Below are 20,276 nucleotides of genomic sequence, written 5' to 3'. Positions count from 1 at the left end.
TACATTCAATTGACTTGTAAGGAAACAATATACATGTACACTGGTATTTATTACTGTGTAATACAGTGTAAGTACTGTGTAGTAATATCAAGCACAACCAGCACAGCTTATTATCATGTTAACTATCCATAAATGGATTTATAAAAAGTAAACAAAGTAGTATAAAACATGGGGAACAAAGATCACTGAAAAAGTAAAGAAACAAGAGTCAAACAAGCTAGCATGTTAAACACACAGAGATCTTTATTCGGATTCACATTAGTACTTACCTGCCCCTGATTTATGGAACTATTGCGTTTTCCTTAGTCTCTACCGTATCCATTGAGTCTGAATAGTGTGTTTAACAAGATGATATGCCTTGTTTGACTCTTGTTTCTTTACTTTTTTCAGTAATCTCTATTCCAACATTTTAATTTTTAAATTTATTTTTACACTAGTTAATTTGTAAAGAATCACTGGGAAGAGAAGGAGGCTAAAGATCTCCAGGAGACTACTTTATGTTTCCTCTTCTGCTGCTTTAGTGGAGTTTCAATCCTGCTGGAGCCTTGTTTGGAGCAATTGGTACTGGTAGAAACTTGGTCTCCAAAGGTACAGTTGTACATATATATTTATCATTACACCACACTGGTACCGGGAATAAGACTACGACCTTGCGGTAAGAAGTATATCTCAAGGAAAAGCAGTAGTTTGTATAAATCAGGGGCAGGTAAGTTTCAAGAATGGCTCTGTATAAAAGTTCATTTGAGTCCAAATAGAGATCTCTGTGAATTCTGGCTTGTTTGACTCTTGATTCTTTACTTGTTTCAGCTATCTCTATTACCACGTTTTAATTTTTAAAATATTTTTATACTAGTCATAACATTATAATGTGCCAGAAATATGAGAGAGTAACTGGTCTGGTTTCTGATACTACGACAAAAATTGCTTTTTGCTGGCAAATTCACAAAGCCAGATAGCTTTTTTATATTTTTCACTGTGTGTAAAGGAGTTCTCCTGATATAGTTTAAAGAAAGTGGTATAGCCTGCCGTACTAACTAGTGCATGAATTTGTTTCAAATGCATGGGAGAATAGATGGTATTTCATACCATGTACCAAATGCATACTACTGGTTATGTTCTATTCCTTAAGTATGTTACTAGTACCTGTGATTATAGGGATTTTGGCAGTTAATCACTCTATGACAGCAGGACAATGAAACACACATGTTTTCCAACACTGGCTACACATACCACATGTTTTTGCCACATGTTTCAGTTGAATGCAACAACTATGATGTTGCATGCAACATAGGCTCTAGCTTAATACCAGGCCTCAGAGTGGAACCCCCTTCATAAAGTCTGGGTCTACCCCTGTGTATTACAATGTAATGTGCTATACTAAATCTCACATTTTGGAATAAACTCTTGTTCAATTTGACTGGCTAAATGATTTAACTGGACACTTGAACTTCTGAGAGCTGCCAATAACTGATTCCAGCTGGCATCTGGTGTCTTTTCCAACCACTTTTCAAGCATACACTGGCAACATCTCACAACATCTCGAGGGTTATTTCTTTCAATTATATCCAATGTAGACCCACTAATGGGATCTAGTAACTGCACACCAAGATCTCTCCATTTGTCTGCAACTCCTGGTACCACATGGTTGCAGAGGTCTTTCAGTATAGGTCGGTCATAGCCTACACAAATCAGTTGACAATACACTCCATTCACCAGATGGACTACATATGGTTCATTAGACTGGACTATATCACTTATATGAGGCCAGACTAAGATAAATGATAAACAAACATTTGAAAACCAACAAAACTGCAATACAGGATGACTCTGACATTCATAACCAAGCCTTGAACCACTTGGTACGTATATTATATGAAGCTCATGAGATAATTTGCACATCACTATATAGTGCTATACAAACACACTTTATCTTGAAATGTCATTTGTAATGAAACAGTACACCTTCATAGTAGGGACCACAAAGGAGTAGGCGTGGTCCACGAAATAACATCACCCAAAAACCAGTCTCAATTCTCCCTGACAATGATGAGGCAGTATTGGTTAGGTAAAACTAAGCCCAAGCAAGCTTTCAGATCGACCCAAAATGCTTTTAACAAGTTGCTACGGAATTTTAAAAAAATTTATTCAACGGAATTTTCTAGTGACTGACTGACTGACTGACTGAGTAACTGACTGATGCCTTCAGACAAGCGTAACTCGATAACAGCTAAGGCTACGGGCTTGCTTTTTCACTGTTTGGTGTCGCTTTAGTCCGAGAGTTGCTTTTTGGCATACCACAGTACGTACAATGCATCCTTCATGGACTTACCAGTGTCCTCCTTTGTGTCCCATTTATATTTGCTGACAGCGAAAAGTGTCAATTTGGCAATGGCATGTGATGGTTTCTCTTTGTAATGGAAATTGTCTGCATTTTTCATAGTAGCTGTTTTGATTGCAGAGGTGCTTTTCAAACAGTTCTCAATTCGTGCTGATTCGTACTGCTTTGTAAGGGTTGAACACAGTTGACAACAAAGTGTAAGGGATACTTCACTTTTCAGATGATACCGTACGGAGGGAAACTTTGGAGGAGGAAACATTTGACTAATCAAGCAAAATATCACTATTGGCGAAATAAAATTTGGCAAATTGTTAGCAAAGCGCACACCCAATTTAATTAATTAGATTACTAATTGCTGTGCCTGAAGCAAGGATCTGGAGTGCTACGCTTCTTTGGTGCCTGGAGTCAGCAATCAACTAAAAGGTAACACTATATAGACAGTAGATCTACACTCTCTGGAATAGTGAATATCGAACTTGATATGGTAGCACTCGCTACTTGTCATGCTCATTTTGAGGTGAGGCTTGAGGATCATGGATACAGCTAGCTACCTAGTACAGTAATCGAGGCAGGCTTGGCTCTAGTTTGATGCCTGGCCCAGTAGCCCTTGGTTGAGTAGATAATTGTTTAGTTTGAGGCTTGGTTTGTTGTTTTCACTATAAAAATATTTGGATGGGGAAAATTTGGCAAATTCATGGTCATTCGCCAAATTTTAATGGCACCCCAGTAATAGATATAACTGGGGCGTGCGGTACCATTTCTTTTGGTATGCATGGATTGCAATAGTCTCGTCCTTGCAGACCCATTCTCCAGGGTAGTGCTTATCGATTAGAGATTATAAGTGCCCCCTCCGAAATGGTCTGGTGAAATGCCCATACCATTTTTGTTCGAGAAATTGCCAACTCTGATGAGTGATAATTGGTGTTTAATACTTACACAAGATTTTACAAAAGGCAACGATTAAACAGTATTTATCATTTTATGGCTGCGCAGTACAGACTTTACAAAAGCAAAGCTTACCTCAAATCGCCACCTCTTGTGTAGTTATTAAACACTAATTATCACTCGCCAGAGTTGGCGATTTCTCGGACAAAAATGGTATGGGCATTTCACCAGACCTTTTCGGAGGGGGCGTTTATAATCTCTAATCGATAAGTGCCACCCCGGAGAATGGGTCTGTGAGGACGAGACTAGGATTGCAAGGTACTTTTTGAACAGTTCTAGATCCGAAATGCTGTGTAACGGGTTGAACATAGCTGACAACGAAACGTAATGGATATTTCACTTTTCAGACAATAATTGATACAGCTGGGGCACAAGGTGCCATTTCAGATGCGGTATGCGTGGGTTCACTAGTCATAATAATAATAACAATAATATTTACAAAAACGTTAACAAACAAGTACACAGAAAAATTTGGAACTTTCAACTAGAGTAGGGACCATAGCACATTGATAAAAAGTACTGAAACAAGCTGTAGTGCACGATATTAAATCACAATAAAACAATAAGAAGTGTTACTGTATATCCCTATTACCATAATAAAAATGTACAGTAGGAAAATAACACTTCTTATTGTTTTACTGTGATTTAATATCGTGCACTACTCCAGTTCGCTTCAGTACTTTTTATTGATGTGCTATGGTCCCTACTATAGTTGAGAATTCCAATTTTTTCTGTGTACTTGTAGTTAATGTTTAGTTACTTCAATTGCATGATGCAAAACAAGCTAGTTTTAGCATGCCTGCTTATAATAACAAGACAAGACCTTGATAAACAAAAGATATGGTACATGAGAAATGACATGTGGTCATGAGAAATGACATGTGGTCACGCATTTTTGGTGAATGACATGTGAGAAATCAACAAAAGATATGGTACATCTGAGGAGAGCCAAAGGATGTTCTGGAGTGGCTGTGTCACTTACCAAAGATACGAAGCTGAACATGAAGCAGGAAACTTTTTTATCGAACAGCATCAACAAGCAGCAGTTCATTAATATACTTTGCTGCTTCTTGGAAAGAAATCGTAAAGTCTACCATGCTTCAGGAGATGCTGATGTGATGACTGTACAAAAAGCAGTAGAATTAGCCAGAGAAATAGACACTGTGCTAGTTGGTGATGATACCGATCTTCATGTATTGTTGTGCTACCATGCCTGCTTGGAATCACACAACATATTTTCAAAGAAAGCCATTATGAAACCCAGGGTGTGGAACATAACTGCTGTCAAAGAGAAACTTGGCTTTGAAATATGCAACAACATTCTCTTCCTGCATGCAATACTTGGACATTGGGAAAGGTACTTCCCTTAAGAAGTTCTAGTCCAGCAAACACTTTCAAATGCAGGCCAAAGTGCTCAGTGCAGCAACATCTACACCAAATGACATCATGGCTGCAGGAGAGCAAGCACTAGTAGATTTATACAGTGGAATCCAAAGGAAGGATTAAACTCTCTCTGCTACAAGCGTTTTTGTGAAAAGGTAGCTAAAAGTACTACATTTGTTCTTCCACAAACTTTGCCACCTACTTCAGCTACTACTAAATATCACAGTTTCCATGTACATGTCCAAATACAAGAGTGGAAAGGTGATGCTAGTGAAATGCAGCCAACTGCATGAGGGTGGAATGACTATGATGGAAAACTGATTCCTGCATGTGCTAACTAATTTATCACCTGCTCCAGATGAGCTGTTGAAAATGATTAGATGTAACCGCCACACTGACTGCAGCATCATGAGATGCACTTGCAAGAAATACAATGTAAAATCCTCTTCTGTTTGTGGCAACTGCAAGGGAACAGGCTGCACCAACTCAGATACCTCAATCCATAAAGAAGAGACAATACAGATACCAACACTGAATGAAGGTAAAACTTACCATACAAGAGAATAAATTTTCCACTACCATGGCTATGGTTAAAGTATTATAATGAATGTCATTGTGTGTGTACCTAACTTAATTTGTACAATGTCAGGTTTGGAATTGTAAAGAATTAAATCCATCTTCATGACAACAGAGAAAAAAAACAACCGAATTGTATATAAAGCTATGCTATATCTTGGTTTCCATGGTAACACATGTGCCTTCTAGTCTTCATTATGACCCTTTGTTATAAAAATGTCCCTTGCCATGGGAAAACTATCATTAGACAAGCAATAAATAGCTTAAACCAAAATTTAATCAAGTGCATGGGTGGGAATGAATAATGCCAGTAAAACGATGATAACTTTAGAACAAATTAAGCTATGGATACCAAACAAGTATCAATTTGTTCTTATAGTGAGAGCAATCATTTGATACCAAATGTTAATACCATACCTGTTTCACTGCCCATACAAAAGTCTCAATAGTAGCAGTGAAATTTATCCCGTATTTCACTGACAGCAGTGAAAAAGTTGTAATTGCAATTTCATTGGCTAGAATTTATGTTAACAATGTAGCGCCAATTAGTGTCGACGCGTGCTTAGTACATAGTGACAAATTGCGTACATGGCAACGCTAATGCACAGCATGCGTATATGCAGCGAGTATGGTATTAACTGGGAATAGCATGGGTAGCAGTGAAATTTGGGATAAATACCACTCTTGTTGTATTGGAAATGGTAAATTTCACTCGGCTTCGCCTCGTGAAATTTATCCCCATTTCCAATACAACACTCGTGATATTTATCCCAAATTTCACTGCTACCCATGCTATTACTAGTATAAATAGTTTGGATAATGTACAGCTGAAATAGCACAAATCCTAATTTTTTTTGGTAAAAATGGCTTAAAAGGTCATGCAAAAGGTCACTTCCCCTTATGGGATTTTCTGGGACTTTTGATATGTTATAGAGCACATTTTTCTGTGCTAGAAATTGTTGAAACCATTTGTGTTGCAATTAGTTTAAGGTTGACCCCTTCTTTTTCATAAAATTACTGGACTATTATTGTGCTGACACAGGGTGGTCAGTACAGGAACTCTGGAAAGACTTAATACAAACGACAAGGGAGTGGTGACACACAGGCACTCACTGTAGGTAGATTTGCGACCGTGGTCAAAGGTAAAGGCCACCAAATTCATGCCAAGTCCACGACCAAACGTGAAAATCTTCAACCCACAATCGAAGAGTACTGAAATATCATAATTATTATTATTATCAATTTTATCAATAAAGAAAGGGTACACAAAAGGCTTATAGCCTGTACAAGGTGGTCCACAAAACACATACACAGTACAAAAAGCAATACAGAAACACTGACTAGCTACAAGCAAACAAAAACAACAAACGAGCAAACTAAACAACTATACTATTTCATAGACAACACTATAATCAAAACTAGTAGTACTCACCATGACCTCGGTGTCATTTTATCAACTGATTTATCTTGGAAAAATCATTATAACCATATATCAGCTAAAGCCTAAAGAACCCTTGGACTACTGAGACGTACCTTCAGCCACTCAGTTGACATTCCAACCAAGAAAACTTTGTATTTAGTATTAGTTCGATCACAATTACTTTACTGTTCTCCTTTATGGCATCCCTACCTTATTTGCAACATCTCTACTTTAGAAAGAATCCAACGCCGGGCAACCAAATTTATTCTAAATGACTATGTAACCAATTACAAAACACGTCTTATCAAACTTAACATGCTACCACTGATGTACACCTATGATCTTTATGACATACTCTTCTTCGTAAAATCAATCCAGCATCCATCTAATCATTTCAATATCAGTAACTATGCCAACTTTTGCCACAATCCTACCAGATCCTCCACCAGCAACAAGCTTCAACACAATTTTACATCATCCAACAAACAAAGTAACTTCTACTTTAACAGATTACCAAGAACCTACAACAGTCTACCAGTACTTGACTTAAATCAACCTTTTTCCACCATTAAATCACAGTTACTCAAGATCTTCTGGCAGCATTTTACAAACAATTTTGACTCTGAAAATCCTCACAGTCTGCACTTTGTTTGCCCTTGTAGTACCTGCTTCAAGTCTCCTCACCCACCAAACTTCAGCAGTAATTAATTTTTTTCTTGCTCTCTCAAGTACTTATGTAAGTAAGTTTATTATTAAATACACATGTAAGTTTAAAATTACAGGATAGTTCAATTATATATCAAATGTAAATGTATGTAATAACTTTAGCCAGCTAACTTAATTTTTATACATTCAATTGTAAATGTAAGTTGTACGTATACTTTTTCTGGCTGTGGGTACCAGCTGCCCACAGACCTTTAATGCAGGCAAGGCCTGCATTAAAAAGCAGTTAAAATAAAATATACAAAAAGTAATAAGCGCCGCGGAGAGACATCAGTTAAACAAGTAACATCGTATATATCGTCGCTAACTCACCGGTCAAAGATTGAAAAGGTTCTTAGTCACAGGTCAAAGCGAAATTTTGGCGGTCGCGGATCTACCTACAGTGAGTCCCTGTGTGTCACCCCCTTGAATGAGGTTATAGCCTAAGGACAATATTATTAAAAAGTAGCAGGCAGGAAATATACTTGTTTACCCTATACAGCTAGCCATCTCATCAGTATAAACTCACCATAGCCGCTTCGTGTTGGGGAGCTGCTTGTACTATGTGGTATTCTAGTGTTTTTGTTTCCCATATGCTTCGTATCATCAACAATGACGGCAATGCGGGAAGGGGCGTAGTCGTTTAGATGTTTCCATAACACGGAACTAGGATATTATTGTATACTACGATACTCTAAATAATGCACATGTTAATGATGCACGTTCTCCAGTCAAATTATGATTGGAGTGACATGAGTGATTGGAGTGACTCAGAGTAATCAATCCAATTGATTGAGTGATTGAAGTGATCTGGGAGATCTGAGTAGCAATCAGTTCAAGCATACAGATAATATAGTACGGTCCGTACTATACTATCTGTGGTTCAAGGATTTGAAGTGATTGAAATGATCTGAGTGATTGATGTAGTGATCTAAGTGATTGCCATGATCTGAGTGACTGGAGTGATCAGAGTGATCCAAGCAGCTTTGCAAGTTACTTGGATCACTTAGATTTCACTTCAATCACTTGGATCACCCATTCACTCAGATCACTTCAATCACTTGGATCAATTAAATTACTCCAGTCACTCAGAGTTTCGGATCACACCAATCACTTGGATTACTTGGATCACTCAGATAACTCGGATAACTTCAATCACTCAGATATAGCTGCAGTTGTGAATGCTACACACCTGGCTGTGGTGTGTGTGTGCGTGCGTGCATGCGCACACATGGACGTGTGTATGCACATATGGATGGATGTATGCATAAATGCTTGTCATGAGGTCATAACCGTGATTTTATATTGCTTAATGATCTACAAAGGTGGTTTGGGTTCTGGATCTACATCTTTGCATGCTACTGTTGTTGTTTCATTAAGTATGGCACTTTAAGCCTCCTACCTATCTTGTGTATGGAGATGTATTAGTTTTCTAATGGAAAGCACAGCAGGTGAGACATGGTGCAGTTATTGTTGGAATTGATTTGCAACGCGGTGTATACTGGTGCCCCAGTTTTACTGGGTTGGTTGTGTGTCTGTGTCATAAGCATTGCATCTACATGTTTGCAACATGCCACGTCATTCCCACAAGTTATTAACTTGGCAGCAACATTTGACATGTAAACATAAGTAAGCTAAACAGCTATACAACAGGCACACATTAAAGGCCACTGATCTATGAAATGGGAAAAATGATTTCTACTGAGGCAAGGGCTATGTATAATCAAGGACAAGCTGGAGTAACCATCTTTGTACCTGAAATAAATTTGTACAGGTAGCAATTGTGAATAATTTGATAAGCATTCACACATTGAAGGGATCCATGATGGGGTAGAGGTGCTTTAAAATGGCATGCACGTGGAAGCTATTTTTTGATTGTAACTGCTAATGCATGATATGATCATTTCAGTAGCTCAATTCAATACCATGCAGTTCACTCACTGGAACTTTTGAAAAGTAGATTTTAACATGATTTAGACTTAGCAGTGTAATGAGAACAGTGCATGGCTATAATCTGTACTGAATGCTCTATTAGAGTATGTTACGATGACTGCTCTATTAGAGTATCTCGATCTTTTTGATACAAATCCAAGTAGTTTCCAGTCATTGCTGGACCTTGTCACCGTGGGCTCCGGCCCTGCTTAGTACTACATCCATATAGATTCTATTAGGTACAGTACTGAATGCTGTAGTAGTAACGTTTGAGTAGAAAAGTCAGTGTGTCACTGAAAACTCAGGCCTACTCAGCCTGAATTGTTGAGCATTTTTTACTGAGGCAGCTGCCTCGGTTGCCTCAATGGTAACTATGCCTCTGACTACTGCATCACCACATTAGATCCCTATGTTATTTCTCAGTATGTCGCTAACTTTGTCCATGGCATGCAAGAAGATAATGCTAACAATTTTTTAACTATTCTGCATTAGTAATGTTTCATGAAGGCACACTGTTTCATCACTACAGTTAAATGAAAACAGTAGCTACTTGTAAATGCTAGACGTTTAATTGCTGAAATAGTTTAATTTGCTATGCAAATTATAATGCAATCATCCCACTACTGAATAGAAACAACATTTATATTCTATAGCTGCAGGCAATGTTGTAAAATGTCAACAGATGCATATAGACAAATATGATAGGCTGGAGTGCTATGCCAGCATAATGCTAGCATATTAGGTGGATATTTCAAACTATATGAGAGCTTAATTTCATGAAAATATATTGATACTCCTTAATAGAGCAGTCAGTGGAAACTGCAATAGAGCACTCAAATGCATTGCTCAATAGTATCTAATAGAACAGTCACTTTGAGTGAAATACTCTAATAGAACATTCACTGATTAAAATGTTTCAAGATAATTGTAAGAAATGTTATTAAAACTTAGGAGCTAATGCAAGCATAATGGGAACACTGAAGAGAATACATTTGAACTTATTGACTGCTGCATTACACAGATACTTAATGACAATCTTGCTAACTTTTTGCATGGAGATTTGCTTTTATCAGTAAAGGTGACCACACGCATTAGTCTAAGTAACTACAGACCTGACTTCTCCCAATACAGCTAATACAGTAGACCTAGGACTCTCCAGCACATTTATTACATAGTGGTCTTAATGTGCAGACTTTATTGTAGCAATAATACTTGCAATGAGCATATTATTATAACATTGTACAGCAAATAGCACATTTTTGGTATATGTGGAAAAACTGTAAGCTTTGTGTCAGTACAATAGCCTGTTTTAAGGTTCTCAACCTCAACTGACATGGAGAGTTAAGATATTATTATTTTACTATTAACAGATTTGGAAAATTGGAATAAAAGTGGCAGACACAGTTTTAATGCCATTATCTTACCACAAGATTTAGTAGAGGTTAATTTATTGCATTTTGTACAATTCTTATCCTATAGAAATACTCTGATTACTTACAGATGTACCTACCAGGTCTTGAGGCATGTATCAGAGATGGTAATGTAGCTAGTATCATGTGTAGCTACAATGCTGTTAATGGGATACCCAGCTGTGCTAACAGTTTTCTACAGGACACTATAGCCAGGGAGCAGTGGGGATTTGAAGATTATATTGTAAGTCAGTCAGAATACTATTAGGTAGATCAACTGTGATGAAGATATCAACTTTTAACTATGCATGCTCTGTACCCATGCAATTTGTAATGTCAATCAAACTAACTGGTATAAACTGTTTCCATAGTAACTTCTTTATTATTAATATTGTTTGTTGGTATAGGTCAGTGATTGTGGGGCAATCAATAGCATTGAAAAGTCTCATCAGGGAGTGATCAATTTATCCACTATACATAACAGTAATGTTATACCAATTTTCTAGCTACACATCAAATCCTGCTGATACTGTATATATATGTAGCTGCTGGCCTACTAGGAGGATGTGACCTCAACTGTGGTTCATACTACCAAACACATGGAATGGTACAATTGAGTCACAAGTACACTATTATAACTGTGATTTTATTGCATAACAAATTTAGGAAGCAATTAACAGTAAGACCATCACTGAGGAAGATGTTGATGTCAGGGCAGGCATGGGGCGAAGTACTTTGGTACTTGTACTTAAGGACACTTAAGTACACCTTCTTGAGTACTTGTACTTATACTTAAGTCCTAAGTAATGTACTTAAGGTACTTAAAGTACTTAAAAGTACTTTGAAGTACATGAAGTACAATGAAGTCCATTTACATATGTACAAGTGAAATAAGTTGTAGCTATATAATATAGGCTGAATTTGGCTCAAATATAATATATTCCTGGATTGACATGGTCAGCTTTTGGTTGAAGTCACAATTGCTGCATTTGCTCTAAAAACAGGATTTAAAAGGTTTCCCATCTTCTGATTTATTTCTCTGTTGATCTTAGAAACAGTTGTACTGCTTTTGGCCTGAAAGATTTAGTTGATCATTATAAGAAGCAGGCAGCTATAGCAGCTAAGAAGAAAGATTATGTCGTAAACAGAAAGTTAACAACAATGAAGTTCACTCACTAAGAAGGTGGATGAGTACATTGAAACTGACGCAGTAACAATGGCCCAAAATCCAGCAAATAAGATAACCAAAAAAATATCCTCTGGTTTCAAGGTTGGCAAAAAAAAAACAAAAAAAACCTAAGAGTACCATGATCTTCCTCTGTACCTGTTGAGAGACTCTTTAGCATTGCAGGAAAGGTATTTACTCTTGAAAGATTTCGCCTTACAGATGGCAGATTTTCACAATTTTATTAGGTGCAACCAAAACTACATAAATGCAATCGTGAACACTGTAAACATAATCTGTACTTGTACTTGTACTTAAATACTTTCAAAAGTACTTGTACTTTACTTAAATATACTTATCTTAAAACAATGTCATGTACTTTTACTTGTACTTCAACAAATGTCAAAGTACTTGTACTTTACTTAAATACTTTCACCTGTACTTCACCCCATGTCTGGTTGATGTAACGCTAACTACTGTAGATTGTTTACATACAGGTTAGTATAGTAATACTTAATTATATTTATGTACATATATACAGGATGAGACTTGGTTTGTTTGATCCTGCAAATTACACTTCTTATCATACCTTGTCTCCTGCTGATGTTAATACCAATAAGAGTCAGGTAAAAGTGAACCTTAATTAGAATGTGTCATTTATGTAGCTGCTACCATTCAGGAATTAGTATTGAAATTGGTACAGGAAAGTATTGTGCTTCTTCAGAATAATAAGAGTGCGTCCACAAGATTACTATGCACCGTTACATGTTGTGTACAGGTGCCCTTCCACTTGATCCTAAATTGTCTGTTGCTGTGTTGGGGCCCAACTCTGATGCAACCACAAGTATACAAGGAAACTATTATGTAATGATAATTCTGGTTGGAAAATCAGTCATAGGATAAAAAATAGAATGTTGCATACAATCCGCAGTATTACGATTTATAGTTTGAAATGCTGTATGTGTTTTGGTTGTAAAATACAATGTTCAATATGTGATTTTCCAAAATCTGGTCATTATGTATATACACTGACTTTTATCTACTTCATTACAACTGTGTACAGGGTACAGCTCCCTTCTTGATTTCTCCAATTGGTGGGATAAAGTCAATGGCTAGTAATGTCACAACAGCAAAAGAATGTGATGTGAAATGTATTGATGATAGTGGGTTTAAAGAGGCTGTGACAGCAGCTCAGAACACTCAGGCTGTCATAGCAGTTGTTGGTCTGGATGGGTCTCAGGAAAGGTACATATGATACCATTGTTAAGTTTTTTTATACTTTATGTTGTAGTGAAGGTCATGATTGTGATGAACTGACTTTACCTGGCAAACAAGAGGACTTCCTTTTGGCCATCAGAAGTGCTACCAAGAATCCTATGATTGTGGTGGTGATGTCTGGAGGACCAGTTGACCTCAGCTGGGCTAAGGAAATGATAATTAAGTTGGTTCAATTTCTGATCTATTATAACTTACCTTCACAGGCCAATGCTGATGCAGTTCTTTGGTGTGGTTATCCTGGATAATCAGGTGGTAAGGCAATAACACAAGTAATTATATGGAGAAGTTAATACTTCTGGAAGACTTCCCTACACTATTGTAAGTATTGTATGATTTATGTTATGTTGTCTTACCATTGTGTCTTACTGGGTAGTATCCAAAAGATTATGTCAATCAGATATCATTTTTTGACATGGGTATGCGTAGCAAGCCTGGTTGCACATACAAGTTCTATACTGGTGATGCTGTCTGCCCATTTGGATATGGACTGAGTTACACAACATTTAGCTTCTCGTGGTAAGGAAACTGCATAAACATGTGAACTCTTTATATGCTTTACACATGTATAAACAATTAGGTCAGAATTAGAGAAGTTGACAAAGTTTCAGGTGTTAAATAAACTATCAACTGTACAATATCAAGTTACTGTCACCAATACTGGTAGCAAATCAGGGGCAGTTTCAGTTTTAGCTTACATGACTTACAGTGTATATACGTCTTGTCTTCAGCTTTTACATCATCATGTTAATGTCATTGATCAGGATGTTAATGCTCCAATGAAATAATTGTTCGGATTTCAACGAATTGAACTGAACCCTAAAAAATGCAACTCTCTTCTTTGATGCTGGAGTGGGAACATTCAAGACAGTTGATGCAGGGGTACAGATATATCATTCATTTACTGTTCTTACTGGTACGTGGTGTATGTGTATATTATAGAGTAACAAGGTATCGAATCCAGGAAGTTGCACAGTGAAGATCGAAGATCTTTCATACACCATCAGATTGGTGAAACTATTTAATTGTTTGGACATAAGAAACTCTGTTGCTGTTCATGCGCAATGTAAGCTGTATGAATGTTGCCATTGATGTTATATTGGTTTTAAATTGTTTGTGTTTCTTGTAAGTACAATACTGATTAACTGATGGATGGTGCACTAGTGTCATGATGTAGTAGTTATAGATGCAATTAAATTAATGTACTGTGTATGTAGGGTGAATGAACCTCTTCAGCTATTGTACCTGTGTTATGTACAGGTTTTGGTATCAAACTAACATTTAGCTCTGTTTTATGCTATACTTAGATAATAAAGCCATCTCATTACGCTTTGAGGAGAGCTGTGATCTGAGGTTAGGCCACAAAAGGTTAATTACAGTATATGTTTCTGGTTCCATTCCTGGTCATTTTTTTGCTGAATGAATTGCACAATAACCATTATAATGATTTATATCCATTGAAAAGTTTTCATGTCTTGCAAAAACTCTTTTCTTATAAAGATACACTAATGAATTTTATACATTAACCTATAATTCCATGTACTGTGATGTCATATGTAGTGTACCACATCAATACGTTGCAAATAAATAAGGCTGGCCACCTGGTCAATTATGGGAAATTGGTAGGACCAGAAACATAATAATTAACTTTGCATGCACAGCCTTAAAAGTAGCAAAAGTACATGTATGTCTTCTATAGACCATAATAATTATGCAGATTATTCAATTTTTTCAACTGTTAAGTTTGTCATAATTATTTCCACATTTGAATTTTTTTTTGGTAAGTGCTATGTGAGCATGAATTCAATATTGGTTTAATGATTTTTTGAATTATGATTTAAACTTGTAATAGAACAGTAATTGTATTGAAGTAGGTGAATAACTGTGAGCATGTAAAGTATGGTGAGGAAAGCTGTACATTGGTTATTTTCTTAAAAGCACACCTGCACAAGAGTGTGTTACAGATTTTAATGATCATAGTAATGGTGTTTGATCAAATAGTTTAATAGAGTAGTCAGATGCACTGCATACATGACTGTGAAAAGTACAATAGAAAAACAGTAACAGCAAAAATGCCATGCAGCTAGCATTGGCTAGAAATACATATAATATGAGGCTCACAAGAGACCCAATGTAGTATATCATGTGATAAACTTATTATTGGTCAATGTTCAACACACAAAAGTAGCATCACTTAGCTAATAGAGCTAGTTTTCCAAAGACATACCAAAACAGCCAAACCATGAAAAAGGGTGTGCACTCCCCAAAAAAGATGTAGTAAAAAAGATGTGAAATCAAAGGTGGCAGCCAAGAAGTGACTTTGATGGTACATAGGGTAATGGCAATAATGAAAGTTCAGGTGAATTTGTATCGTCTTCTCTAAGTTTCACTAGGATTTAGCACCAAATTCACCTGAAGTGTCATTATTAAAATTTTTGCCATTAACATACCATTACAGCTGCCACCTTGGATTTCACACCTTTTTTCACCATGGCTCTTTGAGGGGCTGCATCCTTTTTTACAGCTAGGCTGTTTTGGTATAGATATCACTTCTTTTTGTATTTGTATACTCAAAAGCCAGCCTGTGGCCAGCTTTGAAACTTCTTTTGCTTGTCTTTTTTCTTTACTGCAGAAAGAAGGAAGAGATCAAGAGCAAAATTCTAGTGGTGACGATATTGAGAACAATCATACACAATTTGCATATGGTTTCAGTATACAATTTGTAAGGCAATTATTTGTTAATTTTCATGCACATCACACAGACTAACTCAGCCTGTCTTAAGACAATGACAGGGTCCTGGATCTAAACTAGATCAGACAAGGCACTAATTTAGGTTAAACAGTACTTTCATTGCTATTTACAGGTGAGGTCATTTGTGATAAATTATGCTATGCCCATGGTTAAAGGAAAAAGTCATAAACACAGAAATTATTGTTAACAAATTTTATGTTAAAAGCAGTGCCCTGACGTTAACTGTCAGGGAAAAAGTTAACATTCAGCTGCAGCTGTGATTGCTCTATTAGAGTAGTTGCTTGATAGCCAAAGAGGGGGTAAAGTATTGATGAGTATACATTTATGAACACTAGAGTTGCAAAAACCAGTATCAAATAACCGGTTATTAACCGGTATTGCTTATGTCAAGTCAATTATTGGCTAAGAAGGCTTTAAAACCAGTTTTGCCCACCCACCTTGTAAATCATTTAACATCGCAACATAACCTCAAAGCATGTATAAATATGTGATTGTAATAACACTTACTGCTATTGTTGTAAGACAGGGTTTCTGGTTCTCTGGAATTGCAACTTCAGCCTAGTTGCAATTTGAAGACCAAAAAACAAAAGGTCACTACGTGATTTTCAATGCGGTGAAGGTGATTTTAAAGGTAAAAGTATGAAATTTTGCTAATAGAAAGAGCCATAAAATGTATAACTCTTTGTAATTTTTAACACCCAGACAAATCGTAGGGGTGTGCGCTAGTTCAGAGGGTGTTTCTGGAATCCCAGAAATCCCCCTAAAACTGCCCCTGATGGTAGCACCTAAAGGTGCTATTTTTGGATTAGAGCAGTCAAAATTAGCACTTTTAGGTGCTACCATAGAACATCAGTTTTCAGTGTGCATAGTTACTTCAATGTTACTACTAAGTATTAATAAGTGTAATAGCTACGTACTATATTTATAAAATCTGTAGCTAACTTCAGCTGGAACGTTAAACTAGCTGTCAAACTAGAATTACCGATAACAGTGCAAAGCTTAACTGTTGTTTTTTTTTTTGCATTTTTTAAAGATCATGCTGCTACAAGGATAACATCAATACCACATCAGCATTATGTATTAGAAGGAAGTAGAACTAGTGTGAGATACCAAAACAGAAGTGCTGATGAAAGTACATTCTACTCTTACATTACTAATACAGTTTGGTATCGTGATCAAAATGGTACCATTACTAAAATAGGCAGTTCTGGTGCAGTCTATGCACAAAAACACATACTACATTTTCACTCCATTATAAGCAATGAAGAAGGAGTAGACTACTGTTGTATTTCAGGTGGACCATGTGGCAACAGCTCTTCAGCATCAACTACTGTGCAAATATCAAGTAAGTACCTACCTATACCATGAAAACATGTAAATCAATTGTTGACATGATTAAAATAATGAAAGTTTGTTGGTACATGGCTCACTGTATGCTATAAGGATAGCTATTTAGGAAATCATTTATGGCTGTAACTTTAATCTGTAATACTAACAGTTGTTAAATTAGACATTATATTTCCAGAAGATCAATGCAACAGAATGTTCCAGCCAAATACCCTATCTGCACTGACCTGATAATTGCAGTTTTAGGTTTTGCAGGGTAGGACAGGATACCATACAAGATAATGTACAGAACAGAACAGGTTTTTGTATGGGATACGTACAGTATATAGGAACAATAAATGGAGGGAAAGGTTGAGAAACATGTTTGGGTCATTTTAAGACCAGTGGTGGCAGTCAACTTCCCTTACTATAGCCATAGGACCCTAGGGTAGGTGATTATTAATATGTTTGGAATCACATACAGTAGCTCTCAAGAAGTACCGAAAAATTTAGCAGAATGGTGAAGTGGTCAGAAATGACTGTTATAATATGCTAGCCAAACTAGAAACTCATTGAGTTTGAAGGCCAGTTTAAGTACTATAATATAATTGCAGTGTGATCAGCTTTAGTCATCCAAGCCAATAGGCCATCATCTTGTAATATAAGTTATGATTAGACAATGGGAATGGAGTCATTATGCTAGACTACTATGCTTTAATTTGAGCATTATACTTATCAGCTAGCAGTGCTAAAATTAACACACACACTCACATATACATATATATATATATATATATGCATTGTGCTTTACAAAATGCCCACTAGTACAGTACTAGCTACACGTACTGTATATCCCAAAATAATGTAACTACTTTTAGCCATAATCTCAGTTTATTGCTCGTCTAAGACCAGATGTCTCAGTTATAAACACATTTCTTCTCTCTTCAGCTGATTTTCTTCTATAGTTAGTTGATTTCTTCTCTTGGAGAATATTTTTGGCTTCTTGTTCTATCTGACCGTAATGAGTGTTCTATTAGAATTCTGATTGTTCTATTAGAGTATCACAATCATAATATGTCAAAACTTTATAATCACTTCAAAATTTTCCTAATTTCCTGATTCGTAATAACACACTGCTACCTGTTATTATTCTGGTGTAGCTAATCGCCACATCCTGAGATAGCTAGGTAACTAGACAATATGTGACCGGGCCTGCGAAAACAGGGCATGTGGGCACAAACTACACCCCATTACTCTTCAGGTCATATCTCAGTGTTGGAATAGTATTTATGCATGCTGTAACTTGCATCATGATGCCACTTAAATGCTGACCAAGTGCTGAAAATTGCAATACCATAGCATAATGGTACAAAATGTTATGAGTGAAGAAAGTGTGAAAAAGTAGGCAAAAATCATGTGCCCACATGCCCTATTATCGCAGGCCCGGTCACATATAATGAAGCTTCTACTTCAAACACAACAACAGTAGCATATCAGTATCCAAGAAATTTCATTGCTACCCATGCTACTCCCAGTGAGTAACTACCCTTAACTTCCTATCAAAAGTTTATTGCCATAGTCACAGTAAAGTATCTTCACAGCAACAGATGCTAGGAAAATTTTGTAACTTTAGCTAGATGCTTAAATTGATACCTGTAAGTGACATAATGAGTAGCAATAATTAGGAGTAAAATGTGTTCATATTCATAGTTATAAGATAATATGTATTATTCTGTTAGTTCATTTAATGAGGTATGAAATTTAATATATGAACATATGTATCTTGTATTTGTGTTACAGCTCCACCTGTAATAGTTGCAAGTAATCCTAAATACACAACTACAGTGGGAACACAAATAACATTGGCATGTGATATTATTGATAGAGGCTTCCCACCAGCAACATTTGGGTGGATAAGGGATGGCCATGACCTGCGCAATGATCATACAGTGATAGCAAATGGAGCGGTTATTTCACTCACAATGTGTAATGTTAAAATAGCAAGTGCTGGAAACTACACCTGTACAGCTTCTAATACTGGACTGTCATACCGCACTGATTCAGTGGAATTAAATGTTCTTGAAAGTAAGGAAGTTATAGCAGTATGTGTAAATGTTACTGGATTTGTGAAAAGGGGTCTTCCACACACATCCAATTTACGAATTTGACAATTCATAACTTCAGATCGGAAAAATTCATTGTCTTGAAATTTGGACAGTAGTGAGTACCAACATGGGGTAATGGATGTAAAAAATTTCAGGTTTGTATCTTTCTTGAACACAAAGTTATAATCTTTCAAGTTCATAGAACTGGATGTTGTGGATAGAACTGGATGACATTGTGTGTACGTGGAAGACCCCTTTTTGCAAATCTGGTCACAAATAATGCATGACTGGCTAGTGACATATTACTATGCTTGTGGTTCTAATACCAATATTAATATAATTATCATAATTATACTAACTAGACTTGTATTGGTAAGAATTTTGTCCAAGGGTTGCAATCGTGATTAATTTAATTATTATTTAAATACGCTTTGTTTTCGATGAATTCTGTAAGATATGGTACAATTGTGGAGGTTGTGTTGTAGTAACCCTTTAACTCTAGATCTATTGGCCTTGGTTGCAACTATATATGAATATACAGGTATCAACTGCATAGTACATGTACATGTAATGTTGGATGTATCAACTGCATAGTACATGTATACATGTAATGTTGGATGTAGTTATAATAGCTACAGTATATAACTATGTTAGTTAGCTAGTTGCCAAGGTTTTCACTTGGTTTCTTTTATTTATTTAAGGAAACCCATATAACTAATTAACTTCCCACAATCTTAAAATAATGTAACAATGTGCGTTGGACCAAAAACTAATTTTATGCATAAATCATTGTTGAATCTCAGTGATTTTTGTATGGTCTGTGGGCTCACCTGATGGACAGTTACCAATAAAATGGAGTACCCATAGACCAGTGGGTAACTCAAGTATAGCTATGTTTGAAATCTTGCAACTTTTAAGGGAAAGCAACTGAAATGGACATGTGCAACA

At 36.4% G+C, this 20,276-nt stretch overlaps 2 protein-coding genes and 1 pseudogene across 2 annotated transcripts in view; 2 read left to right on the top strand and 1 right to left on the bottom strand.

Annotated features, from left to right (window-relative positions):
• The window catches only part of LOC136262686 (uncharacterized), a 28,261-nt gene extending 20,258 nt beyond the window's left edge, over window positions 1–8,003 (bottom strand). Inside the window, exons 1-2 of the mRNA XM_066057057.1 lie at window positions 7,894–8,003; window positions 1,389–1,679 (exon numbers count right to left, since the gene is read on the bottom strand). Coding sequence (XP_065913129.1) covers window positions 1,389–1,679; window positions 7,894–7,957 — 355 coding nt within the window. The 5' untranslated portion in view covers window positions 7,958–8,003. The remainder of the gene's footprint in view (window positions 1–1,388; window positions 1,680–7,893) is intronic.
• Window positions 7,633–11,600, top strand: LOC136262705 (uncharacterized). Its single transcript, XM_066057071.1, has 5 exons — window positions 7,633–7,767; window positions 10,776–10,949; window positions 11,113–11,188; window positions 11,251–11,312; window positions 11,372–11,600. The coding sequence occupies exons 2-5, from the start codon at window positions 10,797–10,799 to the stop codon at window positions 11,465–11,467; spliced, it is 387 nt and encodes a 128-aa protein (XP_065913143.1). The 5' UTR covers window positions 7,633–7,767; window positions 10,776–10,796; the 3' UTR covers window positions 11,468–11,600.
• A 406-nt stretch (window positions 11,601–12,006) lies between these two features.
• Window positions 12,007–19,370, top strand: LOC136262695 (uncharacterized; annotated as a pseudogene).
• Window positions 19,371–20,276: the final 906 nt, after the last annotated feature.

This window comes from Dysidea avara, chromosome 1 (assembly GCF_963678975.1).
Source record: "Dysidea avara chromosome 1, odDysAvar1.4, whole genome shotgun sequence".
NCBI classification, from domain to species: domain Eukaryota; kingdom Metazoa; phylum Porifera; class Demospongiae; order Dictyoceratida; family Dysideidae; genus Dysidea; species Dysidea avara.
The sequence above is the reverse complement of the archived record's forward strand: the minus strand, read 5'-3'. Positions and strand labels throughout refer to the sequence as shown.